The 20,266-nt window shown below is 42.6% G+C and overlaps 1 protein-coding gene across 2 annotated transcripts in view; it reads right to left on the reverse strand.

Moving 5' to 3' along the window:
• The window catches only part of CLTC (clathrin heavy chain), a 77,488-nt gene extending 58,142 nt beyond the window's left edge, over nucleotides 1–19,346 (reverse strand). The window contains exon 1 of one of the 2 annotated variants that reach the window (XM_088152512.1): nucleotides 18,914–19,346. In XM_088152512.1, the coding sequence (XP_088008638.1) occupies nucleotides 18,914–18,955 (42 nt within the window). In that variant the 5' untranslated portion in view covers nucleotides 18,956–19,346. The remainder of the gene's footprint in view (nucleotides 1–18,913) is intronic. The other variant, XM_007427650.3, reaches the window with a different exon arrangement.
• Between the last annotated feature and the right edge of the window lie 920 nt (nucleotides 19,347–20,266).

The following is a 20,266-nucleotide window of genomic DNA, read 5'->3' on the forward strand; positions in this document are numbered from 1 at the left end:
AGCTCTGCATCTTTCTGAAGAAATTCAGTCTCTAAATGAGGATATTACAATGGCTTTTACACAAACAATCCTACTCTCAGGGCTTGCCCTGGTGAACAAAGAAGTAGTAGTATCCTATACTTGCCCAATTAATACGACAAACCAGAAAAGGCTGGTAAACTTGAGTATCTAGAAACGTACTGTTTTATACTGGGGAGGGTTTCAAGGGCATAATCGTCTCCTATACTTGTGGGAAGAAAAGAAAATATATATAATTTATTTGAAATAGCCTCCTTAATGCATACTAACCCATCTCTGTATGTAACAGAGACTTTCTATAAAAGTTATCTGGGATACATTTCCAAGACCGGTTTTATGCTGCAGAAGGACTTGGGCAACTTGCGCAGAGAGCAGTTAACAGGGTCCACTGCCTGGGGAGGAAGAGTATAGCAAAACTAAGCCTTAAGCGTTCAAGGGTATCTCTTTATTCTACCAGTTAAAATGCTGCGTTGGCAAGTGAACTGTTATAAAAGGAGTGGCACATTACTAATAGCTCATGAAGGGTTATTTGGAAGGTGTGGCTCTTGAACAGAACTAGATGGCACAATTATAGAGAGATTCCTGCAGGAAACGGAACTGGAAACTTCAGACAAGCTGGAGTAGTCGCTCTTCAGGTGACATCAGAGTTGATAGCATGTGTTATGCACCCCATGCTTTGGCTGTCCTTCAGGGTGCTCTTAGGATCCTAACACGCTTGAAGGGCCAGGTTAGGGACAGATTATCATGGAGAAAATCTATCTGTGGGTCACTAAGAGTTAACTGCATATGTGTCCCGGGGTAACGTGATTGCTATTTGTGACCTTCCCAGCTACCTTCCAGCAAGCAAAATCAGTGGGGAACTGTGTGATTCACTTAACAACCACCACAAGAAGGTTGTAAAAGCGGGTCTGATCATGTGATGATCTGCTTAATGACCACATCACTTAGCAACCTAAATTCTGGTCCCAATTGTGGTTGTTAAGCAAGGACTACCTGTAGAAGCAAGAGTGTCCAGAGTTTTATGTGAGCACTGATTGTGGGTTTGCAAGGAAGAGCCCCTTTTAGGAAAGCAACAGCAACTGCAACATTATCAAGTCAGAAGGGGGGCAGGAGGGAAGCCTAAGAGCAAGTAAGAAGGGATGCCTGGGGCTAAGAGGAGGCAATCTTCCTTCTCTAGCACGCATGAAGATCACTCCAGGGGTTGTGAGGTTATGTGTGTGAGATATGCATAGAGATGTGAGGTGCCTTGGGTCCAAAACAGTTGCCTGTCCCTGGATTTAAATCCTCACTTGAAAAGTTGTCCCTTGCACTCTTGCCCTTGCTTGGAGGTTGTTTGTAAGAATAAAATGGAGAGGCAGGGACAGAGTATAATGTCCTGAAAGATGCTTGAAGGAAGGATGACATGGAAACACAGTGGACCTGCCCTTGTTTGAAAGGCAGCCTTTCACCAGTCTGGCCAATATGAAACTGCAGCAATTAAAGTAGTATTAGCTGCATCCGGCATAGAGAAAATTAAGGGTGTGCACAAAGTGAAAACCCTTTGGGCATGCACAGACCAAACTCACTGTTTCTTGGAAGTTCAGCCAGATCATTCTGAGCACATAAAGATTTGCCTGAAGTGAACCTTGGACCATTTAGGTTGATCTGGTTTTAGCTGGGACCAGTCCTCAGAAATGGAAGGAAGGAAGGAAGGAAGGAAGGAAGGAAGGAAGGAAGGAAGGAAGGAAGGAAGGAAGGAAGGAAGGAAGGAAGGGCAAAGGTGATACCGTCTGCTTCCCCAGTCTCTTCCCCTCCATGGCCTAACCCTGATAACTGTTCTTCTCCATGCCTTCTTCTCTTTTCCCTCCCCTTAACTATAATTCAGGGGCTTCAGTTCAAGGGTGGCATATTCATCTGGGTCTCACACCACCCTTCCCTGCACCTGTCTTACCCACCCTACAGTTGTAGCTTATAAACTATGATTTGTGGATTAGTGTTATGTGTAAACACAGCATTTGTGACCTATCAAACCGTGGCTTAATAAAAGGTGTGAACCAAGCATGATCTTAGGGCATACCTTGTGTTAACATAATAGCTGAGTTGTAGAGAGTTGGGTGGCATACAAGTTTAATAAGTAATTATTAACATAATTCCGTCTAATCCTGGTTTTCTGTAAAACAACTGCATGAGCCTCTTCATTGTGGTTTATAAACCATGACTCATGATTCAATGTATTATGTATGCCTTATCTTTCTGGTTTAATCAATAAGACACTGTTAAACAAATCATGGCTTAGTGTTGACACACAAATTAAGTATCCTGCTTTAAAAATGTGCTCTGTAGCTGAAGTGTCCTGATTCTAAAAAGTTTCATATAAAGTAAGTGATTGTTGCTTCAAAGACAGTAATCACTACACTGTTACTAGCATTCATCTGTTGATTGCGTACTGCGCTGGAGTCTCTGTTCTGTGGAATGCAATACTTCCCCACCGGAGACTCTGAATTATTTAATTTCTTTCCCCAGTCTGTCAGAATACCAGTGTGGGAATTGTAGTTGAACAGCGACTTGTACCACAATAAAAATTAGAAAATATTCAGTGTACTTTTGAAGAGAATGCTAGTTAGAAGTCATTGGCGATTGCCGTTCTGTTCATAAAATACTCTTAAAGGCCTATTCATGGACTTCTGGTGAGATACTGCTTTCAACACACTAAGCCATGGGTGGTTTTAATTACATTTGTTTATGGCTTAGAGTGTTACGTGAGTTCAGCTATTATGGATTGTATTGTAGCTCATTCATCATATTATGCCTTAATATACTGTGTGAATCTAGCAGGTTTTGTGTCAGTACAAAATATTTTGGGGAACCATGTTATATCATGTTTTTGTCTGATTGCTTTGTCCACTGTACACAAAAAGAGACACACATACACATTCTCTTTTTCATATACAGAAGTTTTTGTCTTAAAAAGGTCCTGAAAAGGAAAAAAACACAAGTGCCACTCTAGTCAAATATGAAAATCCAAGCATCGGACAATATACCTATACGTTTCAGAAATTATTTTATATGGGATAATACATATTTACCTGTTTCAATCTCTTTTTCTTGCATCTTCCTATACCTAACCTACTCATACTCTACAGCAGTGTTTCTCAACCTTGGGAACTTTAAGATGGGTGGGACTTCAACTCCCAGAATTCCCCAGCCAGCATGCTGGCTGGGGAATTCTGGGAGTTGAAGTCCACACATCTGAAAATGGCCAAGGTTGAGAAACACTGCTCTACAGAATTAAATCCATCACTTGAGGCCTCCCATTTGAAAAGCTTGGAAAACGAAGGGTGATTTGTATACTATCAGGTTTCCTGAAATGCAGGTGCTTGGTTCAGCGGTCTCTTATTTATACCTCAATTACAGTGCCTTCCTTCCTTAAAAAAATGCCTTCTACCTGCATAAATTACAGTAGTACCATCCATTCCTGATACCTTATCAGCATTTAAAAATGGCTTAACATTACAACTGTACTGACTTTCAAGATCCGTTTTCTTTTTAAGTTTACTCCAGATTTTTTTAATGTGTCCCTAGCAGCCACTAAATTATACATTCAGAGTAAGCCATTCTTTTTTCATTTCATCATTTAATTACCAAAGTGGGGCAAAAAGCAAGAGTTACCTGAGCAAAGGCAAGGCTTAGCCACAGTTTAAACAACAAGCCTCCCATCCTAAATATACATTTGCTTTAATTGCAGCCCTCTGCTAAAAGTAACCCCATTTTTTGGTAGAACTGCTGCCAAGAGAGAAGCTTCTCCAACCTGGTGCCCTCCAGAAGTGCTACATTTTCAATTCTTAATTTCCTAGCCAAAAGTGCTACAGGCAGCAATCTACCAAAAGGTTGAGCTAATTTTAATGCTATTGATCGATGCACAATTTTTAAAAACACAAAGCTGAAGAATTCTGTGGATTCTATTCCTTCGCCCCTAGAGACCAAGCTACAACCATGAATTTGTGGTGGAAATCTAATTTTCACTATAAATTTGCTAGGTGGCTTTCTATATGTCACCACGAACCTCAGTTCTCTGCCCTGCGATAAGATAATATCACGTTACCTTACAGAACTACTGTAGTAATTGCAGCTAAGTATTGTTCTGAATGTTTGAAAGAGCTCAGCCAAGTGGTATGCTATTAAACACCAAGACTCTGGCCCACGCTGTGTGCTGAACATGGAATATTTCATGCTAGGTGCAGAAGGGTGTAATTCTCTGATACAGCAAGACTGCCTGACAGAACTTCTGCTCACGCTCACCTACAAGGATACTGACAACTCAAATTAATCTAGGCCCGTGCAAATGAGACACATACACACTCCATACAGAGTTACAGTTGCTCTGTGAAGACACCCTCAATGCCCATAAAACAACTGTCCATTGTACCATCCATGGCATCTGATGCTCATAAATCTGATTGTGAAAAAAACTGTCTTTTTTTTATCATGAGGTTACAATCTCCCTTCCACAAGACCCCACTTTAGAAACTACTAAAAAGGCTGCCCAGTTTCTAGCAATAGTTATGGTTGATATCCTCTTTTCATAATTACAGGTAGTTCTGACTTCATGACCACAACAGGGACCGGAAAATTCATTGTAAGCGGAGCGGTTGTTAAGCAAGTCATGCCCAATTTTACGACCTTTTTTGCAGCAGTCATTAAGTGAATCACTGAAGCTGTTAAGCGACTCATGGTTGTTAAGCTAATCACATGGTTCCCCATTGATTTTGCTTGCTGGAAGCCAGCTGGGAAGGTCACAAATGGCAATCACATGACCCCGGGACTGTTGTAAGTATGAGCTGGTTGCCAAGTGCCTGGATCACGATCATGCAACCGCAGGGGTGCTGTGACAGTTGTAAGTGCGAGGGCCGGTTGTGAGCCCCTTTGTTCAGCACTGTTGTAACTTCGAACGATTACTAAATGAATGGCCAGTAAGTGAGGACTACCTGTACACTAATTGCTTCAGGTTTGATTTGTCAGTTTTTAAAATTTTGTATGTGTTTTATTTGTCTGGGACCAGAAAGAAAGACACTCTCAATGCCCTGCTCCTCCATCTCTTTTCTACCATCACCACTGCCCATTAATTTGCTCTCTCCTCTGGGCTAACCTCCACCATTGCTTAAAAAAGCAAAGTAAGCAGAAACTGTTGCTTCTGCTTGTTGTTCCATGTGTATGCTCAGATGCCTGCAGAGGACTGCATGCAGACCTGGAAACATACAACTCCTGCACTGAAAGATTTGCAAAGTTGAAGGTACTATTATTGAACTTTAAAGCCTTAAAAGCTTAGGACCTGATTATCTGCTGGACTCACTCTCCTGCTATGAACTCACCCAGTGACTCAGATCAGCAGGACAAACCCTTCTGAAGATCCCCTGGCTACCAGGAGCCTTCACTTGTGCGGCTCCCAGGCCACTGGATGCCCTCCTGAAGATGATTCCTAAATACTAAGAGGGCAGCACAAAAGGTAACACATCTACAGGATATAAATTCAACACTAATAAACATATACAAGCAAAAGGAAACAAGTTTCAGAGGAGCAATACATGCCCAAACTTGCCAATCCTTTATAAAGCACTCAATCAGTACTTAATGCAGTTTGTTCTCAGAAAAGGACATTCCAACAAAAATGTAGCTGAGCTGGAAAGAAGCAAGTATCTCAACATCCGAGTCACTACAATATCCTAAATCATAACCTCACTTACTCACAGCAAAGGCCTCTCACTGGGAAAGTTGTATTTGACAGAGAAACAGAATGAAGTATGCTCTAAAGTATATTGGGGCAAAACCCCTTAAATTCATGTATCATCAGTTCAAGCCCCATCAACATAACAAATCAGGAAAAAGATCTTGGGATGCTAGAGGATAGCACAATGAAAATAGCAATGGGGGGGCAGATGCGTAGGCAATTCCATGCTAGGGAGCATAAGGAAAGAGACTGAAAATAAAAACACCAGCCTCGTAATGCCTTTATACAAATCTCCATATGTCCACATCTGGAGTACTTTGTATAACAGAAAATAAAGCCAGAAAAAGTGCAAAAGGAGGCAACCTAAATTAGAGGGTTCTAGAATACATTCCCTATGAGAACAAGCTAGAATATTTGGTAATCTTTAGTTTGGAAAAAGGGGGCTGGGGGGACATCTAGGCAGAGCCTGGAAAAAGTGGACAGGGAATACTAGGATCAGAAATCATTTAATGAAGCTGACTAGGAGGAGTTTTAAAAAAAGACAAAGGGAAGCACTTCTTCGCACAGCACATTATTAACCTGTGGAATTCATTACCACAAGACACGGCGGTGGCCATTAACTTGGATAGCTTCAAAAGCAGATTGATTCAGAGGTCAGATCTTTTGGCCTTGGAAGATTCTACATTACCTCCGGGTTGGGAGGGGAAGCATAGAGCCACTTTGGTATAGTGGTTAAGGCATCAGGCTACAAACCAGAAAACTGTGAGTTCCAGTCCTGGCTTAGGCACAAAGTCAGTCAGGTGACCTTGGGCCAGTCACTCTCTCTCAGCCCTAGGAAGCAAGCAATGGCAAACCACTTCCCAAAGCTTGCCCCCAAAATTGGAGGGACTTGTCCAGGCAGTCGTCAGGAGTCAAGACTGACTTGAAGGCACCCCCCCTCTCCATGCCTCCAAATACCAGCTGCAAGGTGACAATGGTGGGAGAAGACTATATCCCCAACTTTTGCTTTTAAACACCCCAGTGTTTTATGACTGCCCCTTGCAAAAAATAAAATGCTGGACTACAATGGGTGTTGGCTTAACTTAGCAGGGCTGTTCTTATATATTCTTAGCAGATTGGAGAATTAAGCTACAACAACAGATTTTCTACAACAGATACATGGACAAGATAGAATAGACTTTGTCAACTGTACTTTGGTGAGAAATACTGTTATCATAATATCTAGCATCCATTACTCTCTATAGTATAGATTAGTGTTCTCAACCTTGGCAACTTTAAGACATGTGGACTTCAACTCCCAGAATTCTCCAGCCAGTTGAGAAACGCTGGTATAGATTTTTAAAGGGTAACCAGCCAACAGCTTTTTAAAAGATGAAGGCCCCGCACAAACTAATATCTTTGCTAAGATATCTACAAGCTGCATAGCACGCAGTCAGAACTGTACAGACAAACAGTTTAGGAGGCTGAAAGAAGGAGCAAAACTTTCAGGAAAATCTGCTTTGCTACTGTAAAGTATTATCAGGACTTCATCAAGTACTCCCGTGCGGTATTACTGTGCAGAGGTCCCATGTTCTGACTAGAATCAAGGATTTCCGTTCCGTCATGTATCTGACTGCCAGACTAAGCTAAAAGAGAAGACAACTTCTGCTTTCCCATTTCGTAGTACTGAAAGCTTCCAAGGAGTTGCACATTGTGTAACTAATCATCAATTTCCAATGAACGGTTTTTGATCCCCTTGAGCAGGAGTCCAGCTGCCTTGTGAGGAATGTCTTTCCAGTAGGGAAAAGAACATAAAACAAACATGTGCAAGCTGAAATTTGAGTAAATCCAAAACCAGCTGGCAACAAACGCCACAGCTAAAGATCAATTACTGTCAGGATTAAAAACTTGTAGGAAGCTCTGCAGTAAAAGCTGATGATTAATAAGAGAATTTGCCTACAATAGAGCAATCTGGATAAATGGATTCTGTTTCAGTACCAACTCCAACACCAACTTGTAAGCTGAGCACCAGAACATGGAATGGTACTTCAAGACATTCCCCACCCCCACAAACGCATTGCTAATTTCTTTCCTAAAAAGATCATTTCTAGTCTCTCTAGCACCAATTTTGTATAAATTCTATCATTTAAACATTCTTAGCGTGATCCTCCCTAAAACCCTAGTACGCACCTGAAGAATTCAATTAAATTTGCATTTGATTAATTTATCTGCTAAGACATAGGATTCATTCATGTTTACTTTAACAAAAACTGCTTCCACTGAGAGAATGGAAAGCTGGGAGGCAGAGTAAGAAACGTCTGCTCCTTTTGACAGTCTCTGATGGATGTATATAGGATAACTGAAATCTTCAGAGCAAATTTTGATCACGGATGTGAAGGGGACTGCAGAAGGTCTGCTGAACTATTTATGTGGTCGTCCATTTCTGAGACTGGGCAGCTAAAAACAGTTAAAAACTATACCAAAACATATAACAATAAAAATCAGCATGCATACAATTAGCTGCCGAGGTTAAGTACAATGTCTGATTCTACAAACAGCAGGACTGAAAAATATATGTAGTCCAGATCCATTCCCCACAAGAACTAGCTAAAGCACTAAGAATAGGCTGATGCTTGTGGAAAAGTATTTTGATGTTGTCAATGAACCTCACCAACTGAAACACAATTAAGGGGAAAAAAAGATGCTGACAGTAGCAAACCTGTTGACCTTTTCTTGTAGGATAGTCAGCATAATTTCCTAGAAGTGCTCGCCTTCCAAAAGGAAGCACAAAAATGCTGAAAATGCACAGCGTACTAGTTTTGATAATGCACACCCAGAAGTAAACCACTGTTCTGTTACCGGACAGAAAACCAGGTCTCCAACATATTTTATCTCAACCAAACTTCTAACAGGATACTACGGTCAGAGTGTGAGTTTGCCTAAATGAATATCCAAACCAGAAATACTTGGGCCACTGTGGGCAAACATTTCCACTTTCTCTTTAGCAGGGCTGCTTGCTTACAGCCACAACAGGAGCATGGCAACACTGATATAATGGCAGGCAGAAGAACCAATCTAACATTGCATTGAAGCAGGAAATCCCATAAAGTGCAAGGACCTCCAACTTAAGCGTTTTGCAGGACCCACAAAACTGAAGATCTGTTCCTCAACACACAGATTCTGCGCAGCTGACCTCTGTTATTCTGTAGTAATGACTCCTTGGCTCTCATAACAGCTGTAGGTTGAACAGACCTTACAGACAACTGGATGCTGGTGGAAGAGAGAACCAGAGCATGCAATACAGTATCCCACTTGCACCAGTTACCCAAATACTTCCAAGACCCATTTCCAATGCAAATATGGGCCTATACAAGTTGAAATGGTTCCAAATAGTTTATTCAAAACATCACCTTTCTAAGTCCTCCTGGAAGGCTTCTTATGCAGGGTCTTTTCAGCAGCAGCCCCATGCTCATGGAAGCCCTTCCAAACCATTGTGCATAGCTCCACAACCAGTTCCACCATCTAAAAACAATGTAGCCTTTTTTAAAAAAAAGACTGGCTATTTTAAAGCCATTTTAGAATAGTCTCACCAATGTCAATGGCATAAAAATTCAGGCCTAGGATCATACCAACTAAATATTTCATGAAATCAGAACAAATAGATCTTACTATATAAAAAAAAATCTTTCTGAAAGGAATGTGCATTTTTTATACTTCTGTATAATCTGCCTTGTACGTTTTAATCCTACAAATTAGCTCAAAATAGTTAAAGGAAAACTGACATATACTTTCGATGAACTGATTTCTAGTCTACAAAAGCTTATAGTAGAAGAAAATCCTTAGTTGTTAGAATGTTGCAAGACGATCAACACAGGAAGTCAGATGAGGAAGACAGTGCAACATTTTTCAGAAAGAGTTCAGTTTTAAAAGCCAGAAAGGGAGGAAAAAATAAAGCAAGCAAATGCATACATGCTCAGCTATACAATATGGGATTATGTGAATCACATTTCAAATAAACCGTTTCAGAACAAGTCAACTGCAGTGTGCTTGCATGATCACACATCTGAAGGTAGAGAAAACCAGATGAACTTATTTCTCCAGGATAAATGGGGAGGGGGAACCCTAGGAGGGATGAGAAATATAGAAAAAGCCTTGCGCAATTGTTACTGCCGAATAATAGACCCTCATGAATGCATTGTTTTAAAACTGTATAACAAACAATTCACATTGTTACAATGGTAGACTTAGTCTCTCAAAAACTATGTTTTGGCCCCTTGGGATATGAGGATATGTAGGTTTATTTCAAGGGTGTGTGCCCTTTACCAGCTTTTTAAATATTTATTTATTAACTCAATTTGTATGGCCACCCATCTCAAATATATGACTTTGGCAGCTAACAGGGAATAACAAGATAAAACCATAACAATGTATAACAAATAGAGTAGCCGAGATAAAACCAAACGGCATTATCAACAAAATCACGATACAGGATTAACCACACACTTTGGGCCCCAGGCTTGGCCACAAAACCATGTTTTCAGGGTCATACAGAAAGCCAGCAGGGTCAGGGCAAGTTGCCATGGTCCAGAAGGGGGGCGGCACAACAGAAATGGCTCTCCTCCAGGGACCTGCCAGATGACACTCCCTAATGGACAGGATCTGGAGCATGCCTCTCCTGTTGAATCTCACAGGACAGGTGGATACAACCAGGGAGAGACAGTCCTGCAAATAACTTTAAAAATACATTCACTCTAAAATAGTGTTTCTCAACCTTGACAGCTTTCAGATGTGTGGACTTCAGCTCCCAAGGACTTCAACCTTGCTGGCTGGGGAATTCTGGGAGTTGAAGTCCACACATCTGAAAGCTGTCAAGGTTGAGAAACACTGCTCTAAAATATCCTAAGTACACCAGTAAGTCACACATACTTTTAAAGGAGATGTAAGCTATCCTAGCCATTTCATTTATGTATGAGCAGAATTTTGGCAAACACCACAAGTATTTTTTACTGCCAATTTCCAAGTTTCCATCCCTTCAAAAAGCCATTAAATAAGGGCTGTGGTCCAACATATATGGGGCACACAAAGTTGTGGGGGGATATAATCCTATTATAAATAAGATTAGTTTTCGATCAGCTACCGGACCACTTAATTTGTACTATGCTAGTTTGTCTACCAGCATAAGTCAATCACTTGTGGCACTGATGACCGACAGAAACCCAATCCTCTTCCTGTCTGCAAAAGTTTCACTGCTTGATTACCACAAATTGGGTTAGAATATAGAGTGCTGAACTGAAGTATGAAGAAAATGTTTCACAGCATGCTGATGGGTTCTCAAGAGAGAAATCGGAAGAGCTTCCAAGCCGGTCATCTGCAGGCAATCATTTCTTGGTCAGACACAACTAGGCAGCTCTTCGTTTTTCAGTTCAAGCTGTAGACTGAAAACACACCACTAAAGAGACTGAGAGGCTCCCTAGAGCAGGGTTCCTCAACCTCAGCAACTTTAAGATGGGTGGACTTCAACTCCTAGAATTCTGGGAGTTGAAGTCCACCAATCTTAAAGTTGCTGAGGTTGAGGAACCCTGCTCTAGAACATAAGCATGATGTCTCTGACATGGTGGGGAAAATTAAAAAGAGGTAGGCAGAAGTTCCTCCACAGGATCTTCCCTGTGGAAAAGAGGCCAGCTTTCTTTCACACACGTGAGAGGACAGGCAGCTACCAAACAGGCAGCCAGCCCTGAAAATGATCAGCAACGTCAATTTCCTTTGTCACCAAGAGGCAACAGTGGCTGATACCTACCGCTTGTGTCTTGAATAATGTATTCCTAGTCAACTAAAAGGTCGAATTATTTGGCACACAAGAGACTTTAACAGGTAGCTCATTTACAGCACCTGAAAAATACTTTCCTTGAAATAATCCACACCCATGTCTTTCTGTCCACAGGGATCCACCACGGGCAATGTGTTAACTAGATGGGTGCTTATCCTCATGGGTTCCTTGCTGATGCCCTACTTTTGCAGTCTCTACAACAGCAAAAGGATTACACCAGAACGGCACATTTTTTCTGTTTTTCAGAACTGTCACACCTGAGTTCCTTGGAGACCAAAATAACAGGGGGAAACTGCATTCCATTGCTGCCACCATCCCCTTCCTGCCCCATTAGGGAAGAGGCCTTTAAGTATTTATTTCCTGAGACTCTGGAACTTCCTAAGAAGCTAAGCAGGGATCTTTCTAACCCAAGAGCCAGTGTAATATAGCAGAAGGCCTGTGGAGATCCAGATCTGATCACACCTCCAATCACAGAAATTCATTACTTTCAGGAGGAACATTAGAGCAAGGTGGAAACCAAACTGGTCCATTTCTTGTCAGGAAAGAAACCGCTACAGGGAGATTTCTATCACTTCCTCCCTAGCAACCCAGAACATATAGTCTAGCTTTGTTCTTCAATCTGTACATCCTCGCCTAATGAGGCACAGAGAGAAGTTCCATAGAAAAGAGTTTATTTTTACTAAAAACATTTTCTAAGAAAAGGATAAGAACAGTTCTCAGCCATGGATGATTTATTTTTCCCCCCTTCTGTTGACTTTAAATAAAAAGCAGTTTTACCAGTAATGCTAAGATCCTTAAGGCATGTTTAAGCTACAGCACCCATCCTGTACCTGCCAACTCAGAAATAACCCTCCTGATTCTAATGGGATGTACATCCATACTAAGTTGTACAGGACTGCAGCTACAGACAGTATGCAACCATGACTAACTGCCAACCCAAATCAAACTCCCTCTCCCACCTACAGCGGTGTCAAAAAAAAAAAAAAAGGAAACCCCTTAACTGAAGATTTGAAGAAAAACTTCAAAATATCGACCATAATATTTAAACCACATTAAGTTGCTTTGCAAAATTATCAAATCATACATGGGGCTAACTCTGACAAGTGCCCAGAAAGTACTGATATAAAATGCCACTCAGACTGCTAAAAGGTTCACACCAACCCTGTGTTAAACCTATACAGTACTGAATGCCAACTGTTCCCCAAGCACAATTTCAGCTTTTGGTTTTAACCTTTACAATTCTAAACATCTTAGAACCTGAAATACTGCCTTGCTGGTTTATGAAGCTATCTGAACGCTGTGATGGGGGTGTCAGAAATCTACTAGATGGCAGGCCCAGGGCCAAGACTGAACCTTCTGCTTGTGCAGTCCATGCACATACAAAAAGGCAGGGCTTTGACCACAACACCATGCCCACCATCTTGCAGATTTCGTCCTCCAGCAGAGACACCCGTGCATTGTGATGTGCAGGGTGAATCCCTACAAAAACATCTTATTAAGTGGGCTTTTTTTCAGGCAAGAAGGAAAAGGCCTCCTCTATCAGTTCCAGTCTATAAAGTCCACTCTCTCTGCCTCTGGGTAGGAGTTTTTCAGTCAAGCCTTCTGAGCTCTGTTTAAGAAGTTTTAGGGCTTATAGGCTACAGTTATCTTTTTCAATTAGGTTTTAATTCTGCCATCTTCATTCGCTGCTGGCTATGGACAGCTTCTAGGATGTTTGGATGAAAGGCAGGATATTAATAAAATAATTATATTAATTTAATTAAACAATGACAGAGTCATCTTAAAGATGCACATTATCTGTTCAGCATATAAAAGATCAGATAATTGCATTTAGGAAGCAAAAGTAAAATGGACCTGCTCTTTAAAGAAAAGACACTGGAAAGTTCACTAGAAAAAAAGCCCGATAGAAAGTTTTCCAGAATACACACATTAATCATTAATGAAAACCATCCTTCAGTGCAACTTACCAGCCAACATACCTTTAGCTTGCTAACAAGCTTATAAAAAACCCCACAGCTTGATACAATTCCACCAAGACTGCAAATGCTGGGCCACCACTGGGACTCTTTTGGGTAGTGAAGAGCTTTGACCTGCAAGTTGTGGTGCCAGTCCCAGCCTAATATCCTCCATGTGTTCTGAGAGTTAATGGACAACACATCTGGAGGGTACAACAATGGGAAAGGTTCATGTATGCCATATTAGACAGCTACATAATGAGCTTTCATGTTTTCAAACAAGTCCTTTATTTTATCTCTCCACTACCATCAAACTTTGAATTTAAAAGGCTGCTTTCAAGAATAAAGAACTCAACTGTACTCCTGAGGTTCTACTTCTTCCCTATCCATTATGCTTTCAACTTTACAATACATCCCCCTTTTCTTTTTTCTAGAAAATGTCAATACCTGAAGTAATACTTCTCACAACACCCAAAAGCTCATTTTGCCCACAGACATTCACCAGTGTTCATGTAGAGCAGGGTTTCTCAACCTTGGCAACTTGAAGATGTGTGGACTTTAACTCCCAGAATTCCCCAGCCAGCACTGAAACACTGATGTAGAGCTTTGACAGCCCTCTTCTGGGATGTCTAGACTGAGCAGGGGATTGGCCTCCCTGCCCCAAAGAGCCCACTTCAACTCTGGGATTCTAGTGTTTCCTTTCAGTGTCATTATTTCATACCACCCTGAGTTATCCCAGAGGGCTGAGGAACCTTCAGATGTTCACAACTACAGTTCCTACACCTTCCCTTAACCATACTGGCAGCAGCTGATGGACATTGAAGTCAGAAAGACCTGGAGAGGGTGACATTGGCCCATGATTCTGTGATGTTGCAGCCACTACTGTATTTCAGGGGAAACTCATCACACTGTCCCTGTACTAAATATCTCAGGGAAAGGAATACGTTCCCTCCCCCCTCAAGATACATGGTTGGCTTCAACCCTGCAGGCCTTTAGAAAGGCAGTTAAGACCTGGCTCTTCCCCTGGGTACTTGAGTCAAAATGAACAGAGTTCCCAACTGATGAGGCATAATACACAGTACTTTTGATTATTCTAGTTTGCTTTAGTGGTGTTATTTCTTGTTTTGTATTTTTCTTTAATGATTTTGTATGCCCGAGTCACATTGATAAATGTTCAGAATGAATGACCACTGGACAGATACAGTTTGTATAGAAGTGTCACTCTTGTTCCAACTAAGGAGACAAATTTGGGCTAATTCCTGGTTGGGAAAATTATTTAGGAACCCTGTGTTGCTGGAAAGAGCAAGATATAAATGTATTAATACATACATACACGCCAAAGTTACTTTGTGTGCAACAACAATTTCCCTATGACATGAACAGGGTGCTTAAGGCTCAGGTGTCAGTAGTGAGATGTCCAGAACTGTGTATAAATTCATTTGATTCGTCTCTCCTGCTGGAGAAAAGAGACACAATACATCCAAATTTGTAAATTTGGTGTTTAATGCTAAATAAATGTAATTATAACCGTTTAAAGCAAGTCAGCAGCTCCAGAAAGATTCACACCAAGTAACCTATTTTAGTACTGAAATTACAGATGCAGTGTTTTATCTTATTTTAAGGTAATCCAATCACAAGTAAGGAAACAAGTGTGATAATATGAACAGCACTGCCTCTCATCAACATTTCCTATGCATACATTTTGCTTTATCATTGTATGCAGACTTTTTGGCAACATCTTTGGCACAAAACACCCAGGAATTTTCCAGAAATGAATTTACTGTTTTCCAAACCAAAAAAAAAAACAAAACTGCTTTGGAAAGGAAAGCGGGCTTCTCCTATAGCTCATCAAGTTTATCAAGCAGTACTGCAGTTTAAAATCCATCCATTTCAAGAAAAACTAAAGGGTCTTGGTCAGAAGAACATCATCTATAGACTTCTCAAACCAAAGCATTTTTATAAGACCAGAGCAGCTGGGGATTTCAATGGTCCAGGAAGACTGTGAGCTGCCCAGAGTCACATATGTGATATGGGCAGCTACATAAATTGAATGAAATAAACAGAGATGCACATGGTTTTAACTCCCTATAGCATCCACAAGACAGGTGGCATCGATGCCGAGAAGAAAGTTTTGCAGAGTTTCTTTTTTTCTCCATAAGAGTGAAGGACATAATTTATTTGGAAAATATGTAACAGCGAATAGCAAAGAGGAAGGATCTTTCCTACCCAGCAAGAACCAAGAAGGTATCAGCTCATAGCCTTTTGGGGTCATGCTTTTTAAACACACTGGCATCGGACAGAATGCTAAGATTATGCAGAGACAAAGAAATACACACAGAGAATATTCTTGTAAGAACACCCACATTCTATCCTATACACAAATGCCACCCTGAGGATCTGGAAAAATATAAATGGCTTTATTTAAACACTTATCCCGGCAATAAAAGCAAATATTCCAGAAAGAAAAGTGCAACTTGACTATATTCCAAAAGGAAGTGCATAAGCTCTCCCTGGGACCAGACTGCTGAAGTCTAGGCAGCCGGGAAACCTACACCCATAGTTCTTCCTGGCACAAGATGTTAGAAGCAGCATAATTTTTTAAAAAGATCTTTAAACCTTCAAGCAGGGAACTGCTCTTTGTAACTACAGAGACAAATCCACAACGTACGGGCTTAAAAAATACAACTTGCACAACACTAACCAATGGCCATGCCTATTTGGGAAAGGGTCTGTAACTTCAAAACAAATCTCGAGGACTCATTTTGTTGAAAGACAAGGCAGCTGCACGCAAATCTAGAAAACCTTCCCCTTGCTCGCCTATTCTTTGATGCATCTCCCGGCAGGCAGCTTGGAGGAAGAACTCCATCCCGCCCACGCAGTACAGATTAGATCAGCATTTCTCAACCTTGGCAATTTTATGATAGGTGGACTTCAACTCCCAGAATTTCCCAGCCAGGAATTCTGGAAGTTGAAGTCCACCTATCATAAAGTTGCCAGGGTTGAGAAATGCCGGATTAGATATTCACTTGAAATTGCAACAATACAAATGGTAGTACAGGAAATGCTTACACCCTGTCCTAACACATACACACAGTTAAACATGAATTGGATCTTCAGGCAGACACACTCCTGAAGAAAGTGGTATCTGAGCACCAAGAAGCCAGACCAGTCAAGCAAAAGTGATATCCCAGCCCTTCATGATGGAAGGAAAACATCAAAGTATAATATGGAAGGCTAAACTTCCATCTCTTTCAGGAGTTAAGGCAGCACTGGCTCCTGAAAACAATCTGTCCTTGGCAACGTACATCAGGAAACACTGCAGAAGCAGACAACAAACTAGAATACATGTAGCTCAGGGCCAAACTGCTCCACAGAAGCAGACAAGTTTTACTCTAATACGTTGCTCCAGCAGTTGGGAACCCATGTCTAGAGCAACAGCCATTTTTTTTCCTACTTTGGAAACTCTTGGAATTGTTTCTGGAATATATGGAGCCAGGCCTTCTAAGAATATGCCCACACAGAAATCACCTATCTCCCCATCATTAGTTTTCTGCACAGCATTCATAAAGTAATGTTTGATGAGTCTTCAAAACATCTCACTCAAAAGGAATTATCAAGCGTATCTATTGCACTTAAAAACCTCAGCCAGCTTCTATCAACCAAATTTCTGCAGTCCAAATGCTGCAAGGGATTAAACTTTTCCCCCAGTTTTCTGCAAATCTCAAAGGGACCAGACACCACAACATCTGGGTTTGGTTAACTCTCATTACAATACACCATACAACTTAAGTTTGAGCTATCCATCTACCTTCTGAACTCCATTAAAGGGTTACAAATAATTTTTAGCCTGCTCAAATTTTCACATTACAGTAGTACTACCTCCTGTCCCAAGCTCACACCCATCCTATCTTCATTGCCAATCCCTTCCCACTATTATCCTCATCAGATCCAGTCTTAATGAACTAAGGGGCAAAAATCTCAGTTCAAATACATGAACAGAGATGCCTGACCACTAAAATTAAATCTCACTCACTTGGATCATCCATGTTTACCATTGTTTAATTCCTAATTATGTCTCTTAGCTAACCTGTTATACAAGCCTATCTACCTGTCTCCCATCTAACAGCAAATCACACCTCTCCCCTCAGTTTTATGCACCTAATTCTGCCAGCTCAACTCTGTCCACAGTTCACAAATGGTTCATTAATTTGCTCCCTCCACATCTCTGCATCAGCCCGGCAAGCTTGGTATATAGATAATGCCTGCCCAAGTCAGCTGCCTTGGCTCCTTTTCCAAGGAGAAATAAGGAAGTCACTCCCCAGTCACTTTTCTTTGCCTTACAGATTTGTACTAGACTACTCACACCCGTCCACCTTCACAATGATGCCAACCTTTTTGAAGTACCTCCCTAAGTTTCAGCCACCACACCTGCCCCAGTCTCCACCCAGGATTCCGCACACACATTTGAATCTAACATCTTTGTTTCTTTTTCATCTTGGCTGCTCAAGATTCAAGGACATTAACTTGAAAACTTCCTCCCCACCCTCCACTTTCTAGGGCCTCGCTTCCCCCAATCTTCCAACTGGCCACTTTAATCCAGAGTACCCTCTTCCTTTTCCACAGAGACCCACCACTTCAACTCACGTGGAAACCTAAATTGGGAGAAAGAAACTAAGAGCCTCCCTACCTTCATATATCATACACCTGTTGAAAGCCACAGCCTGTTAAAGAGGAAGTGACCATAGCCAGGATTAAATAGAGATATCAGGAAATCAGGCATGGTTAACGCAAGTATGTGCATGAACACACAGAGAGCACGACCGCCCAAACGTGCTTCCCTCCACAATCCCAGAAAGCCATTTTAGTTCTCCCATATGAAAAAAATCCCATTTCAACTCTCATACTCTCAGTTCCCCCCTTCTTGTTTCTTCTACCTACCAAGCGACAGCAGAGCCATTACAGAAAATGCCACAATATGGCAGGCAGAATATATAATTATACGTTTACACCCTCCTGTCCCACTCAGGAGAAGGGGGGAAGATGCCTGGGATGGAACAATCAAGCCTTTGGCAGAATGAAGGAAGAAAGATACACGTATCCAAGGGTGCACATTCAAGCAGCTTTAAACCACGACCCCCCCTTGAGTTCTCCCCCCTTCCCCATTTATAATGGCAGCTGGCCATGTATAATATAAATCTGCTAAATAAACAAATAAGCAAACTTCTCAGGCCGCCCTCTCGCCCTTTCACCCCCGTCAGGTGGCCCCAACTGTCAAACGCGCCCTCCCGGCGCAGAAAAGCGGCGTCTAGAGACGAGGCCTCGAGCGAGGCTCCACACGTTCGCACCCACGCGTGTACCTGCTCCGCACGACGCCCCCACCCCCGTCCCGGCGGGGGCAGGCGGAGACCCCGGGGACGCCGCCCGCCTCACCTGGAGATGCTCCTGGAAGCGGATCGGCAGGATCTGAGCCATGGCGGCGGAAGCGTTGTTGGGGTTTGGGGGCTCCAGCCCGACGCCGGGAACGGGGCGCTGGCCTCTCCTCGGGAATGCAGGGGCGGCGAAGCGGAGCGCGGAGGAGCCGGCGAGGGCGGCTCGTAATGGCGGGGCAGGCCGAGACGCTGAGCAGCCCCCGCGAGCGATCCGGAAACAGCAGCTCGCGCGGCGGAAGGACACCGACGGGCCTCCTCAGGGAAGAGAGTGCATCGGCCGCGCCTCCACCTTATCCTCGCTCTGCCTGCGCTTCACCTGCCGCGGATTAGCCGAGCGGCGGAAGGATCGTACCGAAGGGGAACGTCGCCCACGTAAGGAATCAATGGACTCAGCGGAGGGATACGGAAAGCCGGAAGGAACTTTTTTTTCGGCCGCCCCGCGTCGTCGTGGTTCGCCGTACCGAAGCCCCGCCCCCGAAGCGCTGGGTCTCCCTCCCTCCCCCTTTTTTTGCCACATCATGCGACATGGGCGGGGGCGAACGTCACTTCCGTTCCCAGAGTAGCCCCGCCCGTCCTCGGATCACATGGTCGGAGGTTAGAATTAAAAAAAAGACGCGCAAGGTGGACGTTCTAGGGCGGAGGAAGTAGCGCCTTGTTGCCTTCCCGCTGTAATGCTTAAGGAGCCCCTCGCGAAGTTCTGCGCCGGCGCGGCTCTGCTAGGGCAGAGGTTAAAACGGCGCCGGGAAGTGGGGGTTGTTGGGGGGTGGGGGTTGTGGGTTCGAATCCCGCCAGCGCCACAGCGTAGGGTGACCTTGGACCGGTGACCTTAGAAAAAGAAAATGAAAGTAGGGTACAAACGGCGACTTCCGATTATGGAGCGATATATATTCGGTATGCAAGACAATGCAGAGCCATTCTAACAATCGTGTGTTATCAAATATCACGAGTTTATTCATTAGAGTTAAGCAACGCATCATTGTTTAATGCACATGTTGGCTTGATTCAAAGCAGTGTTTCTTTGGGGTAAGGTAAATGCCTTAAACTCAAATATATGGGGTTCAATTTTAGACCCCAGAAAAAGCTTCTGAGAAAGGAAATGTAGAGGGAAGCATGAGAGCCATTTAAGCCTCTGATATTGGAAGATATACTGCCTTTGAACATGGATGCTCCTTTCTTTTTGCAGCAGTCATTATCATCAGACTTCACTGTACGCTGCCCCATTCTCACAACCATCAAAAGAAATGTCAATGAAAGATCAAAAACGGCCAGCGCCATGAAGCCAGGGGTCTCCCTCTCCCTCCCCAAAGGCCTGCATGAAGAGCCAAGTCTTTTGTGCTTCTGAACCACTCTGCTG

Source organism: Python bivittatus, unplaced genomic scaffold, assembly GCF_059951505.1.
Source record: "Python bivittatus isolate LINGU-HERP-01145 unplaced genomic scaffold, Pbiv_v1 ctg000690_np1212, whole genome shotgun sequence".
Classification (NCBI taxonomy): Eukaryota; Metazoa; Chordata; class Lepidosauria; order Squamata; family Pythonidae; genus Python; species Python bivittatus.